The sequence below is a fragment of the Oenanthe melanoleuca genome, chromosome 15, assembly GCF_029582105.1.
Source record: "Oenanthe melanoleuca isolate GR-GAL-2019-014 chromosome 15, OMel1.0, whole genome shotgun sequence".
Taxonomy (NCBI): domain Eukaryota; kingdom Metazoa; phylum Chordata; class Aves; order Passeriformes; family Muscicapidae; genus Oenanthe; species Oenanthe melanoleuca.
Window position 1 is genome coordinate 7,048,838 of NC_079349.1, and position 17,567 is coordinate 7,066,404.

General features: G+C 39.8%; 1 protein-coding gene across 2 annotated transcripts in view; it reads left to right on the forward strand.

Annotated features, from left to right (window-relative positions):
• The window catches only part of ARVCF (ARVCF delta catenin family member), a 244,260-nt gene that overhangs the window by 80,333 nt on the left and 146,360 nt on the right, over positions 1-17,567 (forward strand). The window contains exons 4-6 of one of the 2 annotated variants that reach the window (XM_056504005.1): positions 3,560-3,625; positions 11,658-11,759; positions 16,095-16,340. In XM_056504005.1, coding sequence (XP_056359980.1) covers positions 16,125-16,340 — 216 coding nt within the window. In that variant the 5' untranslated portion in view covers positions 3,560-3,625; positions 11,658-11,759; positions 16,095-16,124. The remainder of the gene's footprint in view (positions 1-3,559; positions 3,626-11,657; positions 11,760-16,094; positions 16,341-17,567) is intronic. The other variant, XM_056504007.1, reaches the window with a different exon arrangement.

Here is a 17,567-nt window from a genome sequence, read left to right on the forward strand (position 1 = left end):
TGGAAAGCTTTGTGTAGTGAGTGTGCAGGGTGGCTGCTGTTTGTTATGTTTTTATCACATCTTTAAGAGGAGAAACCTCACTTCCCATGACTGTTTCATATGTTTTGATGCAAGTTTTGACAGAGCATATACCCACACACTGAGTTGTGTAATGCATCTACCTCATGTTTGCCATCTGATACCTTACATAAAAGCAGAACTGTTCTGTCAGTCAGAATACCCTACATTCCTTTGTGAAATAAAACAGCAGTTTAGCAAATGAAGATGTAAGGTGAAGGAAGAAAATTCTTTCTTTTCACCTCCTTGTCTCTTGGTTAAGTAAATCACAGTAGATACAAAATACACTTCGGAGAGCTCTATTCAGCTCTGCCCAAACTTCTGGTGATTTATCTGTCACAGAGCTCTTGCCAAGGAAAACATACAATTGGAGGGTATCAGCTTCTTGCAATCGATAAAAACAAAACATGGACAGACAAATTAATCTGGGAGTAAGTGAGCTCTTTTCCACTGGTCTCTTTTCTATTGGGAGTGCTGTTGGCAAGTAAAGTTGTCCTGACTGCAATCCACTGTTGTAAGAGACAGAAGCATTCATTCCTTGAGGTTGTTTTGGAACCATGAGTCTGCAGGTAATTTTTCTGCTACCAAATAAATTACATCATCCAAATTCCTTACTGGTTATTTTAATGCCAGAAATACCAGAGAGAAGGTCGTTTGAGTGACAAAAAGAGCCAAAGATAAAGGCTTTTATTCATACCCTGGGCAAGATCTTGCAGTGCATGCTTATAGCATTATTGCAGATGAATTGAAAAGCAGTCTGCTTGTCCATCCACACCATGTTTTTGTTTCATTTATTTTGCACTACACTGCTTGCTTGCCTCACACTTAGCAGTGCTAATGTTAGCAGTTTCTGTGCAGAGGCGAGGGATCTTCTCTATGCCCTGAATGTGTTCCAGCCATGGTTTGTGTCACACTGGCTCCGTGTCACTGACACTCAGACTGGCACAGTGGGAGCCAAGGGCCAGGCAATCCATTGTTGCCCAGGCTGTACCTGGCTGAAAGCTGCTCCTCACACTGACTGAAAGATGTTTTCAAGAGCTTGGATAGATGCTCAAAAGTCTTTTGAGTAAGGAACCAAGGTGTTAGGAGTGGGTTGCTAGCACAGGCCAGGCATAGCTGATGGTACAAAATAAGACATTAGGAAAAAGGAATGGTAGAGCAGGTTGCTGCTGTACTTGCCATCATGCTGTTTGTGTAAAAGTACTCATCTGTTGGCAGTGCATACATTTGCAATGATGCAGAATTAAAATTTGTCCCTAAGTCTTCCTTTAGTCCAATAAGCTCCCATTCTCACCGTGTTAGAAAAGCTTTAATAACTAATTATGTTCACTGGAGTAGGACAAGAATGAAGTGTGGTGGGGATGCAATTGTGGAACTCGCTGACTGGCAAGAAATGCTTTGCTGATAGATGCTTTACTTTCCCAGACGTTTTTGCAGTGTCAGTGCCTTGATGTTCTGTTAAGTTCTTTGTTCTGAAAATATTTATCTTAATTAGTTACTATAGCTAGAGACTAATTGTCTGATTTCTTCTTTTTTAGTCATTTGTTGGCGAGCAAACATAAAACTGCTCAGTCTTTAACAGTGCTACTGGGGTAATTAGTTACAAGTGGGAGATAACAAGCCATCTGAAAAGGCATTACAGGTTTTTCTCCACCTTTCCCATGTGAGAGCTGTAAGATACTTGATTAAAATCAGCAATAAAAGTATATCACTGGAATGAAGCAGCATTTTTTAATGAAACACAGGTGTTTTATTATATGTAATGCCATCCAGGCTGGTGGGTTTTCCCCCTCTCCCCTGTACTACAGGTTGTGCTATCAAATGGGGAGCAAGGGCTGAAAAGGGGACTTTGCAGGATAGCCATGAGCCTCAGCAAGCTGCAGGCTTCCCAGGATCTGGAGCTGAAGCTCTGAGCTGGCATGAGCCGATATAAACCAGCACTTGGCTTCCCGCTGGCAGTCGCACTGTGCCCGTGTGAACACGGCATTGTCTGATCCAGGTGTTTGCCACAACCCACACAGCACATCAGGGACTGTCACTGCTTTGACAAATGCCCTGCTCAACAGGAAAATTAAACACCTAGATTTGTGTTTAAAAGACGAGTTTTTTCTTGGTAAACAACACTAAATTTCAGGCTATACAGGTGTGATTATCACTAGAAGACCACCAGTAACAGAGTGGGTGTATATAAGAGCAGTGATATTTTATATACATATTTTTGAGATCTTGTGAAGTAGAAAAATGCACTTTATTCCCACAACATCCCCCAGCTGTATGTGAATGCTGTAGTGGGACTGGGTCTTACACAGGACATCCCAAGCCTTAGGCAGTTTGTCTTCTTGACTCTGAATCAACAGCAAAAACAGGTGAAAAAGGAGGGAAAAAAATCAAGGGAAGTATTTGTTCTGGTAGTTTTTTTCTGTTCCAGGTGACTCTAAATACAAAACATTATTTATTTCTGGCTTAATAAAAGAAATAAAATTAGCTTACTTAGAGGATATTAGTCATATTTTTATGAGACAAAAGCTAAAAGCAATTAAGCTTCAAAGAAGCTCTCCTCTTACATCAGAGATGTAGAATTATCTTTTAGCACCTCTGTGGTTGCAGTGAGTCTTCAGGACTGAAGTGCTTTTCCTGACTTTGCACTCAGATGTTTATTTGGCTGCTTTGTGCCATCCAGGCAAAGGAGGAGCAGTGGGGAAGGGTCAAGTGATGGAGCCATGTGTTAGTGGAAGGGCAGTGGCTTGGTAAAATTTACCTGAGTGAAACCCAGCAAGGGTCATCTGCAGGAATCAGCTGCTTGAAATGTTCTTGCTTTCAGAAAGAGAGTAGGGGAGTGGGAACCAAGACAAAGAATCCTGCTGGTTAACTGGGGGAAATTGCTCGGATAAGAAATGCTGTAACAGTAATGCTGCATGAAGCTCTAACAAAAAATGAGATTTTGAAAAACACTGAGTTCTTTCTGGTGAATTTGCTGCCCTAATTTCTCTTATTTCCTGCTGTTAGAAGAAAAAAATGTCAGACAGAATGAGGTGAATCTGTGGAACCACAGCTGACATTTTTAGAGCCACTAGATGGCATTTAGGCCTGAATGACTGAAAATGCTCTAGTGTGTGCTTATGGGGGAAGTATGTTTTCTTTTAAATCTAGGAATTAATGGGGAATTAAATATATATTTGGTTAAATTTTAAATTTAGGATGTGATTTATGCATATAGGAGTGGCACTGGGACAGAAATCAGGAGGATCTTTTAATGGAGTTTACTTTCAATACTCCAATTCTGTGGGATTTCCTTGGGATTTCAGGTGATGGTGGAATAGATGCCAGAGCTAATGCTTTTTTGTAAACCATCATGACTCAGAAAGGGGAACCAAGGAGAGATACAAATGAAAGACTTCCGCAATATTATGTAAATGTTATCAGTTATTCAAAAATAATCCCCTGTTCTTCCTTCCCCCAGATGCAATAAAAATACTTGTTATTTTCTTTGTTTTTCTTACAGAGGTATTACCAAACTAAGGGAGAATTTCCATCTTAAAAGCCGCTACAAGAAAGAAGGATATATAAGGTACTGTGTTTCTGCAGCTGAATCTCTTGAGTGTCTTGTTACTATTTCATTGTGTGTGTTCTTAAATCCTTAATAAACACTGTCCTTCTATTGAATTGTCTTTACACCTCAGAAATTCCTTTGTTTGATGCTGTTGAAGGCAAACTAAAATTTATTTTTTATTTAACATAGTGGTAGAGTGGTTGAAGAGCAGAAAGAAGGGAATAGCCCTATGATATCTCTTAAAAGTGGAACTGGGACAGGACCCTCTGCCATTGTTCATTGTGCCCAGAGCAGAGGCAATGGCAGGGATAAAACACAAATGCAGCTGAGGAAAACAGGGATGTCAGTTTTCTCTTTTGTGCTTTCTCTGATCCATCTCTCCCTTTTTCTATTACCATGGAAATACTAATTTAGCTTCATTCTACCCCTGACAGAGCAGGGGATGTCTCTCAACTGTGGGACTTCTTCCTACCGGCAGTAAGGGTCAGACTCTCAGGATGTCTTTTCCTCTCTCCATGCCCTCCCTGCCAGCTATATCTCAGTCTTTCTGGAATCAAAACCCATTCCTCTGGTCACTTAGAGGATGACCATAAACATTTTCTGCTGCTCTGAATTCACCTCAATACTTTGGTGTGCCTGTTTTAAATTAGGGGACTTGAAAGTGAATAATGGGATTAAATATTAAAGTACTCTTGTTTATTTTCCTGAAATATTGCTCCCTTCTGTGTACTGCTTTATTTTTCTCAGTGTAGGTGGATTGTACTTTTAGCCAAGCATTCCTTGAAAATAATCCTCTGAATAATACATATCATGTTACTGATTCTTAAAAAGTTTTTCCATTTTCATTTGATTGCTTTTAGATTAAACATATTTCCTTTTACATATTGTAAACCAAAAAGTTTTATTGAAAATAAATAACCAATTTAAGATTTCAAAGCTGTTCGTAGGAAAGAGCAGAGTTTACGTTGTATTTACTGTCTGAATTGTTTGGGACTTACCTCTATTACTTTCATAGTTTTAATGAAATTAGTTAGAAGTGTTTATTATAGCTGAGATGTATTCCTATTCATACAGCACAGGATTTTAATTTTAATATAATGGAGGGAATTTGCTTTCAACATTTGAAGTGGTTAGAAAGTTAAAGCAAAATTGTTATTTTTCCCACTCAGCAATTATTAGCAGGATGGTTATTAAAAAGGGATGTTTGAATAGAAAGTTATTTCTTAGAGCAGATCTTCAGTGATTAGGAAGAAATATTTCTCTGCTTGCAAATAATTGTAATTAGGCACTAGTGATAAGTTTGTTCCTGGAAATAGGAAATATTCTTGATGGGGATATAAACTACAAAAATCATTAAGATTTAGTCAAAGATAAACATTTAGGATAGGCTTGGAAGGGGTGAGATCAGAGTCTAACTGTAGCTATCTGGAAGAAAATCACTTCTCCAAAAGACAGTTGTACTGATCCCCTAAATCCAATATTTTTCCCAATTCCTGCTGATTTTCAGGTTAGGGTCAGCCTCAGCACAGAAGACGTGATTTAAATTTGGCAGCTGACTAGTCAAAATGGAGGTTTATAGCAGGTCAGATTCAGAACGGGTTTTCCATGCAGGGAAGGAGGGATGTGGAGAAGGGGGATCCCTGGAGCTCTGGTATGGTGTTGGTGTGGTGCCAGCCCAAGGCTGAGGTTACCTGTGCCAGGCTCTCACCAGCTGCAGAGCAGCCTGGACACCGTGTCCTGGTGCTCTGCTAGCAGCCCAAATGCTTACATTTTGATAGAACAACAAACCAGTGAATAAAAAGTTCTTGTAATAAAGATACAAATCTTAGTCTTGAAAATTGATACCTGCAGTTCTGCTCAGTGCACAGCTGTAGCACTTGGCAGCATAAGCACAGCACTGCGTTTCTGTTGCGTGCGAGGGAAGATCTAAAGAGTAAAGAACGCTTGAGTCTGAACTAATCAATGGGGTTACTATGGCATCTTGATCTGAACCAGGCATGTCCTGAATATTGCTCTCTGAGGGCTGCTTTGGCTGTCAGTTTAACCCCACAGAAGCCAAGATGCTTGGCTAATAGAGTAGGAGATGCTTCTCAGGATTTCTGCCTTGAAAATTCAACAACACCTTGCAGCTGGAAACAGGGGAGTGGAACTGGCAGTTCCTGTGGCAGTGCTTCTGACCCTCAACCGGGCACCACTTCTGGAGCAGCGCCTTCTTGCAGTGTGTAACAAAGACTGTTGTGTTGAGAGATGTTACATGGTGAAATGCATCATGGAATGATGACTTTCTCCAAGACTTCCATTAAAATGTGTCTGTTTTTCCTGTCTTTATGTTTATGCATGAATTGAATGATTATTCAAGACTGCAGATGAGTTAAATACTTTTATTTTGCTCAGAAATTATTTATTAGTTCTCAGATGCATGTTTGCCTTGTAATACTAAAGAGTTGTGGTGTTAATCAGCACAAACTTGGATTGCATCCTAAACTTACAAGGGTAAAATGAACTTGGATTGCATTTTAAATTTACAGATGCTGAAACAGTGAAGGGCGTGCTGTGCACATGCCATTGCAGAAAGCAGATCAATAGTTTTGGTCTAAACAGAGTAGATTTGCTTAGTGCCTCAGGCTTCCAAACGTAGCTTGGTGAAAAAAACCCTGGATTTAGAATGACACAGATGCTACTGAAGAGAATTAAAGCTAGTGGGCCTTATTCTGTTTCTTCTGTTTTTGTCTTACTTTAATCTCTTCATTGATACTGTTCCTGGTTTAAAGCAACATAAGGTGGAAATCTCATTGTTTTTCATGAGAGAGGTTGAAATATGGGTGAGTAATGCAGTAAGATTGGTTGGTAAGCAGCTAATGAAATTACTTTGATTTAGTAGCTTCAAGAATTAAACAGAACATTGACATTATGTTCTTTCCTGTTTATACTGATGTTTTCAGTTCCCTGGTGGAGCAATGGAGAAGCCACACAGTCCATTAGATGTGGCTGTGAGAGGTAAACAAGACCCATCTTCTGGAAAACAGCTGAAGGTTTTGGTTTTGTTTTTCTCCTGAAAGCAGGTGAAAACCACAGAGAAGAGGCTCACTCTGAACACTTCAGACATGTGAATTTTTTCCTAGCAATGCCAGTTTATTTATTGGTATAAAATGCTATGTCAGATACTAAATATTTTATTCAGATGCGTTAAAGAATCTCTTTCTCTTTGATGCACTTATTTGCATTAATCTTAAAAGTAGTAATTGGAAATGCCCTCATAAACCCTGAGAGTGGAACCCTAGAATTAAAAAGCATTTGTTATTTCTCAGGAATGTAACTGTGCAGTTTTATTAGCCTTTCTTCTACTGTAATCTATGGATCTCATTTAGCTGCATGCAGCCCTGTTCTTCTGAAACAGAAAAGGAAGGAAATCTCTCAATAACCTGAAATCAAATTATCTCTCTGTGTTAATCTACATGTAAAGCATCCAAGCCCACTTCTTTAAAGGAAAATAGTTTTACTGATAAGCAGAGCTCGACTGTGTTCTTTGGATATTAGAATTAAGTGGATTTTTTTTATTATTTTTTTATTTTATTAATTTTTTTTTTTAAATTTTTTTTTTTTTTTTTTGTCTGCAGAGTGCTATTTATAGCATCAATTAACTCCTCATGGTTAGGATAAGTCATTTGACACATCTGTTGCTGAGCTTAAACACTCACTGTTCTGGGGGTCACAGTTGGATTTTTTTCCTCTCAAAATGTGTAGTGAAAAGACAATTTTCTACCTAATGGCTCTTAGTTGGAATATGCTGCCTGAACACGCTGCCTGATGCCTTCTGGGGGCATTTGGAATGGGTGGAGCTGTTGGGTTGCCTGGCTGCAGAGCTGACCTCAGCTTTGCTGCTTGCCATTTCGTTATTTATCTGCTTGATGATAGCACAATAGTATCTTTTATGAAAGGCTTATTGTAGGCTTCTGCAGGATTTTCCAGCCTTGCTGTTATATTTCAGTTACTCTGTTTCACCCATGACAAACTGGCCTTGCTCTGGGAACTGCTGCCAGCCCACTGATTCTTGTTCCTGTGTTTTGTAGATTTAATGCTCATAAATACAGGGCTGTTCTCAGCTGTAGTTCCCCACACAGAGCCAGTTTCAGTCACATTCCTGGCAGTAGCCTTTCTCTTAAAGTAGAAGCTCTTTTGCCAAAACTCTAAACACCAAAGAGACAAGAAAGATGAGGATTCTTGTATATTGTTAAGGAAAATCTTGTTAGTGTTCTGTGGAAGTAACTGCACGAGGTTATAACAGTGTTTATGTGTTTGGCTTATTTGCAGCCAGATTGGATTGTGTATTAATGAAGCTGTGCTTTAAAATACATGGAAAAGGACAGACTGGAGTTATGAACTGTGCTGCTTTGATCTTTATCTTTTCCTCTTTCTCATTGAAATAGCCCTGTTCTCAGAACAGATATATTGATTTTGGGTGGCTCTGCTTGCAAGGGAGGCTCTACAGTAAGGAAGTCATTTCTGTGGAAGATGTTTGAGCCTCCATGGTTGATTGAAGGCCTGTTGCTATTTAACAGTCAAATAAGCTGTTGGAGGAGTTTTCCTTTGCTGCTTGGAAGACATTATTCAAGGAAGTGGTTGTGGTGGGATTGTTTGTTGTCTGTGTCTGCTCGGAGTGATCAGTGGCTGAAGGGTCTGTTGGTGTGGGTTAGGATCAGACTGGGGTCAGAGGAAGTGGGGGACATGGAGCTGCTGCTGAAGGCAGCTGTGAGAATACTTGGAAGCCTGGATATCCACAACTCAGAGAGGGACCACAAAGTGCAATCCGTTTTTAAGCAGAGCTCCTTATTGATTTCAGTGGGGGAGACCTTTGAAAAATCAATGGCACGCAGCAGCTTTAGTATGCAAGGACATGTGTTCTGGGGTGTAAAAGTGATCGGCCTATGAACTAATCAAGCTGGTAGCTGTGTCTGGCAAGTTCCGAGGCAGAAGAAAAGGTGTCAGAGGCTTGAGATGCAGCAAATTTACTATTCATATTCTGAGATTGCAAAGTATGATCTTGTTCGTTCTAGCTTTGACTTTCAAGTTGCATTGTATTTCTATAGCAAAACAAAAACTGTAAAGGGAAATACAAAAAGGTTTTGGCAATATGTAAACATGAGACTGATTATTATAAGATATTGTGTTAAACAAATAGAATTGCTGATATAGTGATTTTTTTTCCGTGAGAAACCATCACTTCCTTGTTCAGTCTTTTGGTATTTGCAAGATTTTTTGTAAAAACTATTCTACCTAGACATTAATTTGGAAATATTTGGGGAGTGTTTGTTTACACAGAGAATTTGTAGTGCACAGTGTGAATTTATGGACTATCACATACCCCATTAAACCTTAGTGTGGACGCTTAGTAGGTGTGAAGTAATATGCTGCCATTTTGCTGTGCTGTTTTATGCTTAATTAACACAAACACTGATCTCTGAAGGAAGTGTGGCATAATGAGTTCTGTGATGGAGGAATTCAGCTTTTTCAGTGTAGACAAGTCCTTAGGTCCCAGAGAGCAAGAGCTCTGCTTCAGAAAGGTGCTCTTTGCTGTTCTGCTCTATAAATGACAAATTTTAGGAAGAAATTGATTTTTTTTACATTGGGTAAAAGTAACCATAGGCTAAAGCATTTACTTAAAAAATTGCCCTTGTAAAAATATTTCTGTTTGACTTTTAGAGCATTAAACTGAATTATTTATGCTATTATATGTATGCAGTTGTGAGAAAGATGTTCTCTATTCCCATAATTTATTTTCCTTTCCATTTGGAAGAAGACTATAGCAGTTGAAATTTACTTTACTGAGGAAAGAGAGCTACAGTATAATTAAAGCTGTGTTGACACACTGTATCAGCAAGCCCTGAAAAAACTGCATGAAATTTTGGAAGGAAAACCTGGAAAACTCTAATAGCAAAATGCTGAAGTGAGGAATCTCTATCAAAGGGAAGCTGTAGTAAGAAGACTGGTGTAATTTAAACATGCGGTGATTAATATATAGAGATTGAATAGGATATAAGAAAATTCTGTATTTTTTTTGCTAAGAATTGTATCTTCTCTGAGGTACTACAATATTATTTCAGTGCTTTTAACTAAAAGGTTAATTAAATTATTTCTTTTTGAATGGACTGGGAGCCATTTTGGTAAGATTGGAGAGGCTGTGGTGCTATTGACCAGAGCCAGTTCTGTAGTGAGTTAAGAGTTGCAACTGTATTGCCTTTACAAACATATGTTTGGATGCTTTTGTTGATGTTGTTTAACCCAGTTCATAGTATGATATTCTGCAAGGTTATTTCATTTATTTATTTATTTATTTATTTATTTATTTATTTATACAGAATTATTCCTGCTAGATGATCAGATGAAATTTCCTACTAATGTAAAAGTTCAAACATTGCATGTTGACATTTTTTCTGCTGTGATGGAAGTGGTGAACTGCATCATTCATTGCAATGTCCTTAAGATGCAAAGCTCCTTCTCAAGAAGTTCTGTTACCATTTCTTCTGCTCCCATTCATTCTCTAGTTTAAACCTTGTTTCACAGACTGCCTCTGTCCAAAGGAGCACAAAAACCCTGACCAGCTTTTTTGTTGTTTCTTTTGACACCAGCACAGTGTGTCTGTCTGTGCCTACCAGAGAACTATATTGAAACAGCTTTCTTTGTGAATTCCTCATTGCTATTCATTGGTGGAGGTTGTCACGTAAGGGTCAAATTAGAACTCAGTCAACCACAGCAGCGAGGGGACCCAGGCTCAAGATAGATTTCAGCATAAGGTCTGAGAAGCAGTTTATTTGGAATGTGTTACATGTATTTTTTATATATATATATATATGTCCAAAGTGTTACTCTTTTATCTCTAGAAGCTCAGTTATGTTTAATTTACTGTCTCTGGTCATTTACTTGAGAATTAGTCTTTCTCTCACTCTGCCTCCTGACTTTCATCTTTGGTCATATCTATGCACAGTTTTGTTACAGCTATATAAGTTTTGAGCACAGAATTTTCTTATGTTAGTTTAAGTAAAAATGAGATTTCTGGCATGATGGTTCTGTGCCCTTTGAGGTTGGATCCATGCAAAGAAAGGATCATATTTCTGGTAATTTGGCTGAAACACAAGAAATCGTGTTTATGCTGGCTTCAGGAAGGCAGACAAGTACCTGGTCAAGCATAAAATCTGCCAGGGCAACATTCCTCTGTGAAAATGTTTTAAAACATTTGAACCAGCAGTGTGAGTTTGTACTGGCTCTGCATTTTGTGCCATGTGGTTGCAGCATTTTTGATGTGGTAGTAGCTTAAGACTGGCAGTGCTGCCTCACAGAACCATGCCTTCGCCAAATGGATTCTGTTTTGTACATTCTCCAGCAAAAACAGGGACTAAATTGGCAGCTGCTGACCAGAGAAGTTCCAGTGATAAATGTTTTAAGACAAAATAAATCAGGGATTCACTGAGCTACACAGATGACCTGATATCCCAGAAGCTTCTTTCGCTTTGGTTTCATACAGGATCAGATAGGTACACGCACAGACAGGGAGAACAAGCTGTTGTGCTGTGTGCATCTTTTAGAAATGAATGTCCTCTCTCTAACAGGGATCTGCGAAATGATCTTGAGTCGTCTGGGGCTTGTACACTTGACAGAGGCCTAAATAACAGCTCGCATTTCTGAGAGGATCCTGTTAGGTTTCTGTGTTTTAAATTGCCTGGCGACAATATCCAGCTTTGCAACATTCCATCATCCTCCTTCCAGTCTAGAGTTTTCCCTGATTTGGGACATTAACAGTAAATCTCACAGGAACATGCAAGTATTGATCACTGGTAACAAATTAGATTAACCAGGGTGGGGTTTTTTCCCTTAGGAGTCTCAGGATTGGCTTCTCTGAATATTATTTACTACAATTTAGGAGGAAAACAATGTAATAAACAAGTTCTACAACACGGTAAGAAGAATCTAGGAGCTGACTATGTATAGAAGAGGCTAATATATTTAATTTAATATCTTATTAACTAACTCTGTGTCTCTTTCCTCTTTCTTGTAGCTGATTCTTCTTGAGGCTGCTCTCCTGCTTTGTCTGTCCTGTTCTAATCTTAGTGGGTGATGTCCCAGCAGCTCTAACCCTCAGGCTTTGGTACCTCACTAGGTGTGTATGGCTCTATTTTCTCTGCATGCTTTCAGGTGTCGCATGGGGGGCTACAGTCATGTTACGCTACTCATCTCTCGTGGCACTTGAGGCTGAGGATGTCATCAGCATGTGTTACACTTCAGTTCCACAGATGGTTTAAGCCCCATTTTTGCTTTTATTCTGCTGGTTTTTCTTCCCTGGAGAAGCACAAAGCTGCTGTTTCCATGCACACTCACAGGCCTTCGAGTTTGCTCCTGCAGCTGCTGAGCAGCTCTATGAACGAGCTTCTTGATGCTCATAGAAACATCTCTTGCCAGCAGGACTGATAGGACTGGTCTGGGACAGAACAGTAGTGGGGCAGCTGAGTTCAGCATCAGACTGTTGGATGAGAAATCCCTGAAGCCTGTTCTTGTGCAGCCGAGAGCAGCCTCTGCCGTGTTCTGTCGCTGGCAGTGGACAGCATGCTCTCCAGACCCCACCTCCTTAGGAACATACAGCACTTGAAGTGCTGGGGATTTCAGGTTCTCCATGACTGTTAGGATTTAGGTGCTCAACTCTCACACGACTTGACCCCTCTTAATCTGAAGGGCTCTTTAAATGCTCTTGACTATCAGCTGTATCCTATAATAGCAAAATTAGCATGCAGAATTGACTCACGTTTTTTGTGGAGCACCAAGTGACCCTTGGAGTCTTGGTAGAGTTTCCAAGAGCCTCAGACTTAGGTGTGAGCTGGGGTATTAGCAATGAGCAGGACCCCTGTTTTGGCCCTGTGCACTGGGGTGATTTTCATCCTCGGTGAGCACTGAGACTGTACTGACTTAGAAGGGGCCTTTTGATGCATTAGTTGAACAGTCAGAATAAACACCTCCTCTTACTTTGCTCTGACTCCAGTGCAGTACTAATGTATTTAGAGTCACGTAGGCAGGAGAGAGAGATTTGCTGTTGTCAGCATAGCCTTTGATACTCTGTAGGTAACTGTTTGCTGTGTTTAGAAGTGCAGCCTAAGGAATAATTTTTACCTGGCTGCTCTGGGTCTAATAGTTTCATTTATTGATACCTTTTTCAATGCACTTTAATTTATTTATGAATGGTAGCAAATTGCAAGTGGCAACCTGAGTAACTGACTTATGAGTCAGTACTTTTATTTTTCTCCTCCAGTCTAGACTGCTGATAATGTAAATTGTTGAAACCCTGGGTAAATAATTAGGGTTGCAATCATCAACAAGCAAGTATTTATCTGCTAATAAAACATTTGAAATGCAGAAGTCTGTCTTCGTCCAACAATTCTTAAAAGGCAGTTATTGGTCCTACTGCTGTTTCTGCATAGCAGTTAGGATTTTTATGGTCACTAATTGCACATCTGAAAATTTATACAGTTTATTTTCTGCCTGTGTTTTTCTTTGCAAAGAGAAAAGAAGCATAGTATTTATGGTTATAATGAGGTTAACACTATACTTTCTGCAGGGAGATCTCTCTAAAGATATGTACCATTTATAGAACCCAAATTTTCTAGGTTTTCTCATGTGTGGCATCAAGGGCTTACATGTCATTAAGGATTTCCTGAACAGGATCTTTGTCACATTCTCACAGTGTGACTTGAAAGTTATATACCAGCTCAGTTATCAACTTTAATATTATTATTATTAAAGCTGTATCTGCTTCTGAAGAGGGACTTGATTTTTCTTGCACTATTGCTAATGCTTTTCCTTGGAACAGAAACTTGCATTATATGTGTTCTACAAGAAACCTGTTGGTTTTAAATTTAGTTACTGTGGATAACTTCTTGCCATCTTTTCTATATCTCTGCTTGATTCGCTTTTTGAAATTAGTCCACAGACATACCACACCTGTGGGACCCCCAAAAGATGACTTTTGTGCCATATCATGATTGCATCTGAGAAGGAGCAGTTTTAGCTGCAGGCAGCTCCTGACAGCTGAGCCCCTGTGGGGAGGGACTGAGACCTGAATTCCCACTCTGCAGCACCTCGAAGGAGCCTTGTCTCCATTTGCTGATTCCTGACTGATCCAGACTCTTCTTGGGCCTGGAATATCCCCTCATGGGGTGTGTTTGGGTCTGTGGCAGCCAGGCTGTTGATTTGCTCTAGCCTGGGGGCAGTGATGATCAGTGACCCTGGGGCTCTCTTTAGGAAAGTATGGATATATTTCTTCCAAAATCTGACTTGTGTCCGGGTCTCTGCAGTCCCACTTCCTTCACACTCCAAGGAATCTGTGAGCATGCCTGCACTCTTGGGAGTACAGACAACAAACAGAGCTGTCTCCATCTGTGCAAAACCAGGGAAGCACAAAAGCAGAAACATGGAACTTGGCTGCACATAAGCCAGCTGAGGTCCAGAAAGTCTGGCTGTGTTCATGTCTAGCTGTGCCAGGGCTACATCATACTGAGATGGAGCAGGTGAGTCCTCCTGTGACTTCCCATGAATCATATTATCCTTTTAGAGAGTTGTGATTCTCCTTTGCAGAAACAAATGTACTCTCTGAAGGTTTTATAGACTTTTAATAATCTATTGGAAGGTCTCAGAAGTTGGCAGCTTTGTCTGTATTTGACTAGTCTGTGACATCAGGAAAACCCTTTGGTGGTTTTTGGTTTTCTTTCAGAATTTCAATAGAAGTTAAATCAATGCATAAATGAGAAAAGTCACTTCTGCCTACTGGTCTGCAAACATGAAAGGCTCAAGTCATGGTTATAAGTAAACATTATGAGATTAATACATGATAATCCTTACACTGTTCCCAACATTTCATATTACTCAGATTCCTTTCAACAGCAACTCTCTAAGGGTGAACAATGAACACAGAGCTACTGGCAGGTTATTCATCATGAAATCAGGATGTATGTCATTGGATTTGGGTCTGCCACTTCTGCCCCAGTGTCTTTTTGGCGCATTGGGTGGTTTTAACTATATATGACAAAAGAAAGGAGACCTTGAGCCTAGTTAGGAGTTCCCAACAAACTGTGTGAAAACATGCAGCTTAATCACTACTAATACTCCTCTTTGGGAGCATAACAGTATTATAACCACATTATTATAAGCTACCAAAGAATCTGCACAGAAGAGAGACCTGATAAAAGTAACAGTCATGGAAAATGGATCAATCAGGAGTGTGTGTCATCTAAAGACACTGAAAAATGAATTGTAAAGCATCAGGAAGCAGGGAACTATCTGTGCTCATGGAAATCCTTGTTGATAGATGTAAAACAAAGAATCTTTGGCAACAAATCACGGGACAATTTCTCAGGACCTAACTCTTAGCGCAGAGCATGAACAGTTCTTGAATTACAGGAGCTTGAGACAGTTCTGCCTCTGGTTGTCTCAGAGGTGCTTTAAGTAGTTAAGTAGTGAAAGGGTTATTTGTTTAACTTTAATGAAGGATTCTGTTGAGGCCATAATTTATGCTTATATTACGTTGTTGATTTCATAACCGTAGTAAAACATTTTAAATGCTGTTTGGTCACAGATCTGTGGAATCAATGGGGAGTTTTACTGTATGCACCATATAGGTGGAGATAGGATTTTAAATGGATTGTTTCATAACCCTGCTAGAGATGACATAAGGCAGAAGTTCTAACCCACCTAGTTGGTTTCTGGGTTCCTTTTTCTGCATTGAAAGACAAGCAGTCCTGTGTTTCCATGGAAGATGTTTGCTTTTTCATTTGCATTATTAACAAAAGGCTGCATGAAGGACTGTTTCATTGACTGAAATCATCAAGCATTTCAACTGCAACTGCACACTCTGCATTTAAAAATGTTTTCCATGTTACAGTGTGCTGCTATAATTTAAAAATGAAAACTATTTTCAGCTACTGTCTGTTAAGTTGGGGGGGGTTGTGGAAAAAAATGGACACAACCGTTTTCTTCTACCATGAAGTTTCTGTCCTTAAAAATGTTATACTTCTCACTTATGCTGTTAAAGACAAAAATTCCAGGTGTCTGTAGTGAGAATGTTCCTCATTCCCTCTAAAGCCATATCTTTTTTATATATATATATTTTTAAGTACATTATTATTTGCACAGTGAAATTAGCTCTGCAAGAGGGATAAAAACCCTTGTCAGAGCAGTTTTAGCAAAAAGATCAAAGGAATTAAATACAAATTCTCTCAAAGATGAGCGTAATTCTTTTCTTTTTTGAGCAGGGAAGTCTTAGATTAATTACTTTTAATTTAAAATCAGATCTGTGGATGGAAAGGTGGATGCTTTTCAAAGAGCAGTGCAGTTTGCTTCTTAGGGTGATCAGTATTTTGGCAAGGTGACTAACGATGTGCATTTTTATCTTTAACCTCTGACCCGTGCCCTCCCCACCCTTTACCTAACCCTTTCCATTTGCCCTGGTCAGTTAACAGGCAGGAAGCATTTGAAAGCAGTCATGGATGACTATGATATCAGGTCTGCTGCCAGCATTTTAGCATCTGTTAAAGAGCAAGAAGCTCGTTTCGAGCGGCTGACCCGCGCACTTGAGGAAGAGCGGCGCAATGTCTCCTTGCAACTTGAGCGTGCCAATCAGCCTGCAGACCGAATGAGCATTTGCAACATTGGCAATGGTCAGCCTCTGGCAACCGCCTGGCAGCAGCTCGTACTGCAGGTAACAGCCTGCTCCTTTCACTGTCACAGAGCCCGCCGCTGGCACAGTGTCCCATTCCAGACACTCAGTGCATCGTGTGTTGTCAGCGTTTCATTGTTGCCTGCCTTGTGTTCTGATAGCCAGATCTGGGGTGCAGTGTGTGTGTGCTTCATCCAGTCAGCTGGGAGCTTGGCCTTCAGAGCCTTGCCTTGGAACTTGCTCTTCCTCTTAGATCATGGGATACTTTTAAAAGTATGTGCATATTTGAGTAAAAACCCTAAGGAGGGATCTTACACCCTCTAATCTATGCACTTGCTGGAAGTCTGGTGATGTGCTGGTGATTGTAAAAGAAGGCTGAATCATAATCTCCATAGCAAACAAAATTTCCATTAGAAATAGCTGGACTTTGAATAGAGGGAGCAGCATGAAAAGCAGGGATTTCCCTCCTGCAAAGCCTTATTGTTTGTGTAGGGAGGACTTCATAATTTGTTTCTCATGTGCAGTGTATTGATAGACTATTTTAATGATGCAAACTGGCTTTGTGGCTAGCTTTAGATTTCCAAATACTGTTTTGCTTGATACACATTCTTTAACTGTTTAAATGTGCAATGACAATCTACTTACTTCTCCAAATTACTTCAGCTCTCAAACCCCTCTGACACACAAGGTAAGTCATGCAGAAGCAATAGTACCATTTGTGAAGGTCTGTTTCCTAAGAAAACATTGCTCAATTCAGAAGGAAACTCTGGGCTATGGGGATTCTACAAGTTGTTGCCCAGTTATACCAGACTGTTTTACAATTATACTTGCATTGAGCTGTATTGAGGCAGACTTTATATTATGTTAGCACTGCTTTTCTAGTAACAGCTACTATGTTTTTATACATGTAGATGCTTGAATTTGGGATTCCATGTGAAAGGAGCAGCCTGCACTGGTTAGGCTAAAAGTCTGGCCATGTCTCGTAGGAGCTGTAATGGTTATCCTCTGATGAGCAGCTGGGCTGGTAGAGGGGAGATGTGCTTACGTATTTTTTATAGGAAAAGGACGAGCTCACCTTCACTTTTTCTGAATGACTTTGTGCAAAGTGGCTGATTAATAGCTTCAGAATGAAATTCCTTGTCCACAAAACTGATGAAGCATGAGTTTTCTGCAGTATAATGGCTTAAGGTCTAACCACTTCCAAGAAAACTTAATAAAAGAGTTTTAAGTTACTGGGGTCTACGTGATTCTTATGGAGAAACAGCCCCT